The following is a 12,660-nucleotide window of genomic DNA, read 5'->3' as shown; positions in this document are numbered from 1 at the left end:
TGCATCTATACCCCCAGGTCTCTCTGTTCATGCACCCCCTTTAAAATTGTACCCTTTGGTTTATATTGCCTCTCCTCATTCTTCCTACCAAAATGTATCCCTTTTAGGGTTAGGCACGCAGACAAAAATATTTTTCACATCACATGGCTGGCTGGGAGACGTACTATTGTAACGGATGTACTATCTGAGTGGGTATAACTCAGTTGCAGAACATTTGACTATATATTACAAGGTCCCTGGTTCAAATCCACGTGCCTCCTTTGCTCATCTTGTATGTCACCGCTCTAGAATTAAGTGCCTCTCTCACTGTTGTGGGCAGTGCTTGGTGCCTTTTTGGGGGGTGTAGCTCATTGGCTGCTATATTAAGAGGTTCCTAATTCAAATTCAGGTGCCCCTTTAATGACTGAGTGGGCACATGGGAATAGCATAACTGCTTACTTGGAGGATTCACACAAGCATGGTCTGACCAGGCCAAACAGCCTATTGGTGTGATGTAATTCTGTGTTACAATTGGAAAAAACTTACTGCATTTATTTGTAGTTTTTTTCTGAATGAAGGAAATTAGTTTGCGATGTCAGTTTTATCTTTGTGATGTCTCATTGGTAGAAATTTCTTCCATTTGATATTTTTCCATGCTAAATTCGTCAAAGTTCAAAACCATGCAATCAAAATCGGCTCCACATTTTATTAGGAGTCCATTTAACTTCAGTTAAAAATGAAATGCCCTTTAAACAAACCTTAGCCTTGAAATTGTGCTGTGAGTGCGTAACACATTTTTATGAAATTCCTTTGTCCACTGCCGATTCAGAGGAACGCCTCCATTAAAATAAGCAAACTAAGGAATGTCATGCAAAGACATTAAGTATCCACGCAGCAAATGTTTTCAGATCCTTAGTAAATGTAAATGTTTTATGCATGCTCTCGGTGACGAGACTTGAGGTGCTCAGCGCCCTCCCGGATGCTCTTCCTCCAGTTAGGGCGGTCTTTGGCCAGGGACTTCCAGGTGTCGGTGGGGATGTTGCACTTTATCAAGGAAGCTTTGAGGGTGTCCTTGAACTGTTCTGCTCACCTGGGGCTCGCTTGCCGTGTAGGAGTTCCGAGTAGGGCACTTGCTTTGGGAGTCTTGTGTTGGGCATGCGGAAAATGTGGCTCGTCCAGCGGAGCTGGTCGAGTGTGGTCAGTACTTCGATGCTGGGGATGTTGACCTGATCAAGAACGTTGATGTTGGTGAGTCAGTCCTCCCAGGGGATTTGCAGGATCTTGCGGAGGCTCGTCACCGAGAGCAGGCTGAAAACAGGCAGCGGAAGGAGCGTGTGGCAAACCAGACTCTCCCCACACCCTTTCCTCCAACGACTGCCTGTCCCACCTGTGACAGATACTGTGACTCCCGAATTAGCCTGTACAATCACCTGAGAACTCACTTTTGAGTGGAAGCACATCTTCCTCGATTTCGAGGGACTGCCTGTGATGAAGGGGGTACTGAAGTTGCATGTTCAGCCATGAACTCATTGAGTGGCGGTGCAGGCTAGAAGGGCCGAATGGTCTACTCCTGCACCTATTTTCTATGATGATGAAATATAAATCCCAATGTCATATGTTCAAATTGATTTTGGAAATCACAGTCAAAGGTTTATGGTCCTGGTAAACATTTTGGTTACCGTTCAGGAACAGAAAGTTGTAAAGAATAAAATATTTGGGTTGCAACAGTGGCTGTAATAATTCTCTCTTTTGTTATTAAAGGAAAAGGGCAAAGGCAGAACAATGTCTAGACCACTCGTGGCTTTCCACCAACCTAGAGGTGCCGAAACCCATAACCGAGTCAGAGGAGGAGCAGTCAGAGTCCGAACAGAACAGTCCTGATTCAGAGGAACTGGTCTTAATGGCCTCCTACACACTGTGTAGGCAGCTGGACAAGAACATTGAGATTGAGCGAACGGCAGTGCACAAACAGTTCACATTTGAGGAGCCTTTCACAACGTTGCGAGATTTTCTGAGTGCTTAAAATATACTGGACTGCAAGTACACTGGCTTCAAACTAGCTACACAGAGCACTGCGTTTGTTTGTTGCTCCGAGTGCCATCTGGCTGAATGCTCTGCAGGCTTTCATTACTTAGGGCAATTAACTTTTTATTGGGCATCAGCCTGGTGTAATATAGAGCGAATGGCTGGAATTGAGCTCATGATTTAAGGAGAAAAGTATACCTTTTTCTCTGGGGAAAGAGTGCCCTCTTAAGCTCAGTGATAGAGCTGAGAGATTGGTACAGAAAAACCTGGTTAAAACCACAGCGGCTTTGCTAATCAAACCTGTGAATTCTGCGTCGTCTCATTATTTAACAATGCAAGATAAATTTTGTGATTGAAATGGAAAGATGTGTGTCCGAGATGAAAATGTGATCGTTTTTGAGGTGACAATCTTGCATCCATCTAATGCTGCTGGGTTGCCCTTTACTCTGTTTGTTGGCAGACAGTTTTGTCAATCAACAGTTTAAACATTTTTTTTTTTAAACTTTCTTTGGCACTGCTCCTTTAAGCAAACAAAAAAGCTTGCATTACTTGAGTTTAACTCAGCTATTTAGTGGCAGAGGTCTCAGTATAACGAGAGAACACCCTTTGTCCCAGTATGCTGATGAGCATGTCCCCAACTATTCCAACTCCACCCCACACCTCCAAAAGCCAATTTTAAGCTTGGCTTATTTCTAATTAGTCAAAGAAATTAAGTGCTGTATTAAACAGCCATAAAAAAAAATTGGAAATCCAGCAAAAAAAAAGTTTGGATTTGATACACAAAATTGCCAAAATTGTTATGTTGATATTAGGTACACTTTTATTCTTTGCTTTAAGGCTTACAATAATAGCTTTGTATGCTTTGTACAGTAAACAATTCCACTTTGGTTCTCATTCATTTCAGTTCTATCATGGGATCTGACCGTTTTCATCCTGCAATGATAAAATACTGAGCGATTGCTCTATACTGTATGACAAGAAAATCCGCGGAAATCGGAATGGGGTTAGTGGAGTCTAAAATTCAAGTAATGACGTTAAATAAGACAGGATATGTTATGCAAATTTTCTTGTAAATCTGTACATTGGAATGCGCCAATCTGCAATGCAATAATGGCACCCGGAGTATTCGTGCACATTTTGTTGTCTTTCTTTGGTTTTGGGAATAGGTGTTTGTTTCTTTTTGTTTTTATTTATTGTATCCTGATGGTTAAAATAACCATTAACGAAAGATTTTTGTCAGGGACTAGAATGTAGTCGTTTTCTAAAGAATATTCCCGAAACATATCAGCGTTGTTATTAAAGCAACTTGACATTCATCTTGATTACCCACTCGTGGCTCACTTCCTCCAATTATAAACATTGCACACACACATTGTCGAGCTCCTGTGACTGAGTGAGACACATATATTATATATTATATATATATATATATTTAGAGATATATATATATATATATATATATTTTAAAACGTGATGGTGCCTTGACACTTACCTAAATAATGTGGAACCAGGTACATTCAGGTGTTTGAAATCTGAATGGATGTGTGGATTTTGAGGTCATTCAGTAAGACCTGGCACAAGGAGCAAAGAAATCCCTAGCTGGGTGGGAGGTAAAGAGCACCTTTGTGGCACATGTAGCAGACACAGTCATGTAGCAGTCACTTTATTTTTGTCACCGATACGATGCAAGAAAATTCACAAGCAGGTAAATGTAGGCTAGTGAAGTAATCCAAACTGTACTGTAAACTGTCTGTGCATAACAACAACTGAACCAGTCAGAAATGTAACATCGAACTAGCGACGCACTTTTGAGGCCTGTTGCACGAGGTCTAATTAGCAAGGACCAAGGGATGTGTCAACTGCAGTGCTTTCTGGGTATGGCCTCTTTCTGACCTTCGTGACTGCACATTCAAACTGAACATAGTACGAGGAGAAGTGGACAGAGGAGCACAATCTTGCCTTTTTTTATGAAACAAAACTATTTTTTCAAAGATTACAACAGCCAGTGTTATCCGCACAACAATGCACAATTCTGCCTTCCTTTCCCTTTCGTTCCTGTCTAATTTAAATTTTTTTTTAAACTGTGGACTGCAAGAAGTGTCGAGACATTGATTAAAAAACTATCTATTGCACAGCGATATTTGCCAGGTGGCCTTCAGGAAGTCTATCGCTCAACATAAGTGAAATGCTGTTTCACTCAACATTCCTGTTGTACATTTATAGAGTTAAAGACTTTTGACATTGAGATGTGCAATTTTGCATTGTACTTTCAATAGTTGAATGGAATTATCAAAGAATTATTCAGACATGTTCTTCATGCAAAGTCTATTGGCCAGGTGTAGAGACTGTGCTGCACTGATCAGGTGAATTTTGTTCTAGGCTTCCTTGGACAGCACCTGCTTTAAAATAACTTGGTGGTGGTTATTCAGTACATATACTTGTATCAGTATTGGCATTAGGGATTTTCCAACAGATCATGCCCCCTTCAGTGAAGAACTGAATTTCCAGTGCACAAAAGCAGCAAGCAGACATTCTGCAGAGCTGGTTTAATGTCATTGTGTGTGCCGCTGAGGGAGAGGAACAAAGCATGGTCATGTATTAGTGCCAGTCCTCAATGCCAGACTGGCACTGACCTAAATTTGGGGCAGAATTGCTCACTTAAAAAAAAAATCAAAAGCACAGAAGTTTAATCATAAGTACACTTCATTCAAGACCCCCAATAATCTGTGGCCCTGTGAAAATGGGATTTTTTTTGTTAAACATTCTTTTTTTTTAAAAAAAGAGAGGCTAGGGGCTCTTGGAAATCTGTCTTGTGTCCAGAAATGATCCTTCGATATTGGCAAGACAAGTGGAGGGAGAGGCCCATGTTGCAAATTTTTTTTTAAACCGGATAAAAAGTTGGTTAAGGTAAAGTGTTACTTGTTTATTAATGCCACTTGTTTGGTGTATGGCAGGGGACATCACCGCCACTCTCTATTCTAATAGTCATTAACCTGTTTCTTTTAATGGATTAATGATAACATTGCAAATAGAAGACTTTTACCAGAGGTGGTCTGACTGTTAAAGCAGACTGTATCCCAATCTCCTTATTTCTATGGGCTTCAGAATGTTATTTGACTTCTGTTCTCCTGCAGACACTTCAGACAACCCATAGCAAATTCCTCTCTGCTTCACCTTGGTGCCAGTGTTAACCCATTTGGGCATTCAGACACGTTTAAAAGTCATAGAGCAGAGAAATATGACTCAATTCTTCAGAATCCAAAGGAGAAGAAAGTAGATTGTGTTATCAAAAGGTCCACCCTCTTGGCTATGATGGCACATGGTGCAGAGTGGTCGAGAAAGGGGAACAAATATCTTAAAATGAACAAGTCTTACATATGCACACTTCCTCCTTATCACTAAATGAAGGAACAGTTTGGAGCCAAAGGGCCAACAATGGGCTTGGCTTGTTGGCACATACAGGACAAAACTCTGGATTATTAGATCCTTTGTTTGAGTGGTTTGGAATTAGGAGAAAATATTCCTTACTTTCACATTACTATTGCAGCATGTTTTTTTTTTGTAATGTAAAACTGTCACAATTTGGTGTACAAAGCAATGCATGGGCACTGGCTTTTAAAGAACATAACCGTTATATTAAGCAATCAGGTGGATCAATATTCATAAACTTCACAATTAACTACTGTAATTCCACTGGATGGTTGTATGTATGGCTGATATTTCCTTGGTACAGAACATGTTTGCTGGACCAGATTTGGAGTGTAATCGTATTGTAATTATGTTTCCTTTAAAATGCTGCAGACTTTGTTATCAGCACCTCCACAAACAAGAATATAATGTACAATTTATTTTATGCAGTAGTCTTGACAGCCAAAACTGATGACAAAGGTACTGTTTGATATATTCCATGTAATGTGCTGTGTTTTTTTTACAATAATAAAAACAACATCGTAAGTTTGTCCACATCCTTTCATTTTTTTCTGAATTAATTGTTACAAAACCATTCAGAATGCTACCGGGACTAAAAGGTTTAAATTATGAGGACAGGTAGCATAGACTTGACTTGTATTCCCTTGAATACAGAAGATTAAGGGGTGATCCATTTTAAGTATTTAAGATGATTAAAGGATTTGATAGGGTAGAGAGAGAGAGAAAAACCATTTCCTCTGTTGGGAGAGTCCAGAATAAGGGACATAACCTTAAAATTCGAGCTAGGCCATGCAGGAATGATGTCAGAAAGCACTTCTTCACAGGACAGTGGAAATCTGGAGCTTCCCTCCTCCAAACAGCTGCTGAGGCTAGGTCATTTGAAAATTTCAAAACACAGAATGATAGCTTTTTGTTAGGTAAACGTATTGAAGGTTATGGAACCAAGGCGGGTAGATGGAGTTATGCTCCAGATCAGATCAGTCATGATCTAATTGAATGGCAGAACAGGCTTGAGGGCCTGTATTAGTTTGAGCCTGAATGGCCTACTGGTGTTCATATGTTCCAACTATTGTAAGACTAAGGCAAGATCTTGCACAAAGTTTGAAGCCAGAGGTAAGTCAAAAACATTTTATACAATTGATTGCGTTATGGATACCTCTTAAAACCATCTGATGATTTTTCTCATAAGGCTGAATCATTGGTTGCTCAAAAATGTGTCCAATCTATATTAGTAATCATCATCATAGGCGGTCCCTCAAAATGAGGATGACTTGCTTCCACGCCAAAAAGGCATGAGTTCACAGGTGTTTCAATGAAGGACCTAATATTGCAGATCCCGAACTACATCTTGAAGGGTGGAAGATGCCTGTGCGTGGATTTTTTTAACATGGTGGCTGGTGCACACCAGCCACCACACGGGCTTGACAGAGCTAGGTCTGGGTCCAGTGGCAAGGATTAACCAAGATGAATGAAGACATTTATATAATCACATGTACTGTACTAATGATATCTTCCAAATGATGAGCACAACATTGCCCTGTTATTTACAAAAAATTGGAAAAGGGCTCTGATTATTGTCCTGCTCCAATTTACTTGAACCACTCTGGGTGTAGTGCAGTGACTTGGAGTCAGGCAGTGAGTGGCCACCTTTTTAATAGGGTGGCCACTCACTGCCCAGCTGAAATTTGGCCCTAAACCCTTCCAGATGCATTGTGGCTACTTGATTTATTTTTATTTGTTTGAGTTGGGATTATATCTACCACTGATACAGTTGGGTCTGTTACTGGAGGTAGTTTCAGGGAGAAGTTGTAAGTTACACAATGGAAAACAATAGATCCTCGGGATTATATTTAAAGGTAGTCAGATCTAAGTTATTTGAAACCCTCAATTTGTTAGCTCAATATAAAACATTGATGCATATTTACTATACTGTATATACAATAGAGTAAATAAACTAATAGATATAATAAGTAAGAAAGGACTAAGAGTGCTGTGTCATTCACGTTCTAGTCGCACTTGCGAACTTCAGTGATTTTTCTGCACCAAGCTGAACCCAGTCACCAGCCAGAAAGAAAGAAAGACAGACTTACATTTATACAGCAACTTTTACCTCCAGATGTCCAATAGCACTTTACAGTCAATGAAGTATTTTGAAATGTAGTCACTGCTGTAATGTAAGAAATGATGCCTGCGTCTGCGCACACTGGGAGGCCGAACTCCAAGCCATTGTCAACACCTTCACCGAGGTGTACGAGAGCATAGGCCTTACGCTAAACATCCATAAGACAAATGTCCTCTACCAACCTGATCCCGCCACACAACACTGCCCGCTTCCCCCCCCCCCCCCCTCTCCCCGTTTTGAAAATCCATGGATAACGTGGACCACTTTCTATACCCCGGGTGCCTACTGTCAGCAAGAGCAGACATTAACAATGAGGTCCAACACCACCTTCAGTGCACCAGCGTAGTCTCCGTTGCCTGAGGAAGTGAGTGTTTGAAGACCAGGATCTCAAATCTGGCACCAAGCTCATGGTCTACAGAGTAGTGGTGATACCCGCCCTCCTATATGGGTCAGAGACGTGGACTATATACAGCAGACACCTCAAAGCGCTGGAGAAGTACCACCAACGCTGTCTCCACAAGATCCTACAAATCCATTGGCAGGACAGATGCACCAACATCCCAAGCATCGAAGCTTTGACCGCACTCGATCAGCCCTGTTGGGTGGGCCGCGTACTCGACACGAGACTCCCAAAGCAAGCGCTCTACATGGAGCTTCAACGTGGCAAGCGCGCTCTCGGTGGGCAGAGGTAATGCTTCAAGGACACCCTTAAAGCCTCCTTGATAAAGTGCAACATCGCCACCTACTCCTGGGAATCCCTGGCCCATGACTTCCCAAAATGGAGGATGGGCGACTGGAGCACACTGAGCACCTCGAGTCCCATCGCCGAGATCAAGCAGAAACCAAGCGTAGTCAGCGGAAGGAGCGTGCGTTAACCCAGGCTCCCCATCCACCCTTTCCTTCCACCACCGTCTGCCCCACCTGTGACAGAGACTGTAGGTCCCACATTGGATTCATCAGTCACCTGAGAACTCACTTTTAGAGTGGAAGCAAGTCATCCTCGACTCCAAGGGACTGCCTATGATGATGATGAAAGAAACGCAGCAGCCAATTTGCGCACAGCAAGCTCCCACAAACAGCAATGAGATAATGACCAGATAATTTGTTTTTAGTAATGTTTGTTGAGGGATAAAATATTGGCCACCAGGACTGTAGGTAGAAAAAGGGCAGATGGAATTCTGAGATTTTGAATATAAAAGCAAGAAAGTGAATTTGAATCAGTACAAGGCACTAGTTAGGCCACACTTGGAATATTATGTGCAGTTCTTGGCATCCCATTATAGGAAAGGTATTAGAGACATGGCACGGTTACAATGATAATTCATAAGAATGTATTTATTATTTAGTGTATGTAGAGTCGGTATGTATTTCCAGACAATTTAAAGAATAGTCGTCACCAGATGCAAAGTGCCTAAAAGTATAGTAAGTGAGCAAAATTCAACGACGTGGGACATAGTTTGTATTTATCCGCAAGGGTATACATTGTCATCACAAAGATACCATAAGTAAAGATTTGAGGCACAGTCCCTGTCCAGTTCAAAAATGATTGAGAAATGCCCAACTATGATGTGGTCAGTTGAATCCTGGTTGATTGTCTGTCGGGTCAGAGGTGATATGGTGGTTTATAGGAACATCTGCTTACACTCCACGCCGGCCAGTTGACGAGGAGAAATCAAAGGAATTGGGAATAGGTGACCATATTAGGGGGGGGGAGTGGCAGTGGATGAAATTTCCCCGTGCCCCGGTTGGGGGTGGTAACCTTCTGGGGCTGGGACTTTTTTCGCCCAGCCCAAATGTCCCACCCCCATATGGAATTGAACCACACATTCCTCAAAGGAAGCAGTGCGCTGTTTCAGGCTCCCGGGACATCCGTTAAAGGGAAGGGCCACGGCGCACTCTGCAGGCCCTTTGGTGGCTGCCACTGGGCCATCAGGGACACATGAGACTGGGCCAGCAGCCCGGCACCCAAGACGGAATGCCGTGCGGTACAATGGCGGCCTGGTCTATGCTAGGGCCACCATGGTCGCGTCTACCCAAGAGTCGGCCGACCAACAAAGATGGCGGCCCGGGACGCTGCAGGCCCGCCCTTTAAACAGCCCCGGAGCAGATGTCCACCAGCTTCACGATCCGCGCAGCTGGTGTTGGCATCCGCCTGCGTCAGCCTTGCGGCCCGTGGGGCAATTTCCCCCGTGGGGGCGTTAAGGAGTCGCTGCGCATGGCGATGATGTCATCGCCGGTTGCATGGCAGCCTGGGAAACCACCTCCCAAACCACTGGGCAATTTCCTGGGAGATGGCCTTCCCCAGGCGAAAACTGAGGCACTAACAGGGCTATAACAAGAGGCAATTTTGCCCTCTGGGTGTCTCAAATAGAGCTGCGCTATTAATGGACAGAACAATTGCATTAGAATACCAGGTTAGTTATAAAGACCTGGTTGAAAAAGTGGTGTTTTTTGCTGGAACAATAAAGATTATAAGGCGATCTAACAACGATTTTCAAAATGATGAAAGATTTTGAGAAGTTTAATAGGGAAGAATTGTTCCCACTGGTTGGCAGTTTGGTAACACTGGGGCATAGCCTCAGGATTATCACAGGGGATACTGTGGGGAACATGCAAAGGAAGGACACAAGGAAAGGGAAATGGGAGTAGATAGCTTTAATTTAAACTCCAGCTCAGGTACTATGGGCGGAATTGTGTTCTTTTAGTTCAATGACCTCATACCATACTTAAACCACTCACTAGCTCAAACCTTGGAAGGGAAGAACTTGCAGTAATATATCACCTTTCACAACCTCAGGATGTCCCAAAGCATTTCACAGACAATTAATTATTTTTCACGTGTAATCGCTGTTGCAAGTAGAAAATGCAATAGCAATTATGTACACAGCATGCGCTCACAAGCAACAGTGAAATAACTGACCAGTTAAATTGTTTTTGGTGGTACTGGTTGGCCAGGACACTGGGAGGACTCCTCTGCTCTTCTTCAAACAATGCCACGGGATGTTTTGTGTCCCCCTTAGAGGACAGATGGGACCTCGGTTGAACTTCTCCTCTGAAAGACAGCACATCCAACAGTGCAGCAGTCCTATACTGCACTCAAGTCTCCAGAGTGAACCCATGACTTTCTCACTCGAAGGTGCGTGTTACCACTGAGCCAATGCTATTCGAGCATTTTACATTACAGGTGCCTTTTTCTTTCATTGCATGAGCAGCAGTTACATTTCACTGGAAGGCACTATATTATGGTTTACAGACTATTTTACCAAATAAATCACAGCTGTAAATTTGAAGCACAAGGCTCACTATTACTTGTCAAAGCAACCAGTTAGTGTATGCAGGTCTGTAAGAAATGAGCTATTAACTATAAATACATGGAAACTGGTGGCAGCAGATTAGCTGCCCATGACACACCCCACCTGATTTTATTTTCCATTTGACATCTTTATTATATAGTTTCTGTTAAGTTTAAATTGATAAATAGATGATAGAATATAATTATGTTCCGTTCAGTATCCAACATTGAGTTTTCAGGCTTGGACACCACCTTGTCTAACGGTGATAGATTTGGCAGGGAATGTAAGTTGTTGCTGAATTTGATTGTAAACATCAGTGGGTTAGAGTTCCTTTCTAAAGTTTAAAAGACATGAAAGAGTTCAGTGAGAAGGTCATACAGGAAAAAATAAAAAGGAAAGCCAATGTAAATTAGCAACTTACAAACAACATTGTAACCAAACAATGAATTAACATTCCCAGGAGAGGTCTGTCCACAGCTGTACCACGTCTTACTAATGTGTATGAGGCCAGAAAAGTAGGAAGCCATGAAAATCTGGGAAACCAGTTAGAAGGTTACTTCACTACCAACTGAAAGTGGGGGGGGGCAGGAAGACATTTGAGATCTCCCCCTCACCAGTACTGTACCATGAAGTAATAGGACGTGATGTTGGTGCCTGATTTTCTTCATAGACTTACATTGCAGGCAAAGAGGGTTAGAAACATAGAAACATAGAAATTTACAGCGCAGAAGGAGGCCTTTTCGGCTCATCGTGTCTGCGCCGGCCGACAAAGAGCTGCATGGCCCTCGGTCAGCAGCCCTGAAGGTTACATATAAACCAATGAACAATGGCGGAAAGGTAAAGAGCACCCAGCCCAACCAGTCCGCCCCACACAACTGCGACACCCCTTACACCGAAACATTCTGGCAACCAGTAACTAGTGGGGTGCCGCAGGGATCAGTGCTGGGACCCCAACTATTTACAATTTATATTAACGACTTGGAAGAAGGGACTGAGTGTACAGCAAGTGATCAGGAAGGCCAATGGTATCTTGGCCTTTATTGCAAAGGGGATGGAGTATAAAAGCAGGGAAGTCTTGCTACAGCTATATAAGGTATTGGTGAGGCCACACCTGGAATACTGCGTGCAGTTTTGGTTTCCATATTTACGAAAGGATATACTTACTTTGGAGGCAGTTCAGAGAAGGTTCACAAGGTTGATTCCGGGGATGAGGGGGTTGACTTATGAGGAAAGGTTGAGTAGGTTGGGCCTCTACTCATTGGAATTCAAAAGAATGAAAGGTGACCTATTCGAAACGTATAAGATTATGAGGGGTCTTGACAAGGTGGATGCAGAGAGGATGTTTCCACCGATGGGGGAGACTAGAACTAGGGGGCACGATCTTAGAATAAGGGACTGCCCATTTAAAACTGAGATGAGGAGAAATTTCTTCTCTCAGAGGGTTGTAAATCTGTGGAATTCGCTGCCTCAGAGAGTTGTGCAAGCTGGGACATTGAATACATTTAAGACAGAGATAAACAGTTTCTTAAACGATAAGGGGATAAGGGGTTATAGGGAGCGAGCAGGGAAGTGGAGCGGAGTCAATGATCGGATCAGCCATGAGCTTATTGAATGGCGGAGCAGGCTCGAGGAGCCAGGTGGCCTACTCCTGTTCCTATTTCTTATGTTCTTATTCTACACTCCACCCCAGCCGGAGCCTGGAGTGGGACTGGAACCCACGACCTTCTGACTCAGGGATAAGGGCGCTGCCCACTGAAAGGTCTGTGCTGTTGCTGACAGTCATTGCCAAGTGACGGCCAACAAGATATAGAA

At 42.9% G+C, this 12,660-nt stretch overlaps 1 protein-coding gene across 1 annotated transcript in view; it reads left to right on the top strand.

Annotated features, from left to right (window-relative positions):
• LOC139233796 (serine/threonine-protein kinase 17A-like) overlaps positions 1-5,961 on the top strand; it is a 56,904-nt gene extending 50,943 nt beyond the window's left edge. The window contains exon 7 of the mRNA XM_070864329.1: positions 1,741-5,961. Coding sequence (XP_070720430.1) covers positions 1,741-2,002 — 262 coding nt within the window. The 3' untranslated portion in view covers positions 2,003-5,961. The remainder of the gene's footprint in view (positions 1-1,740) is intronic.
• Positions 5,962-12,660: the final 6,699 nt, after the last annotated feature.

The sequence above is a fragment of the Pristiophorus japonicus genome, chromosome 21 (assembly GCF_044704955.1).
Source record: "Pristiophorus japonicus isolate sPriJap1 chromosome 21, sPriJap1.hap1, whole genome shotgun sequence".
Lineage (NCBI taxonomy): Eukaryota > Metazoa > Chordata > Chondrichthyes > Pristiophoridae > Pristiophorus > Pristiophorus japonicus.
Note: the sequence above shows the minus strand (reverse complement) of the source record. Positions and strands in the feature narration are given on the sequence as shown.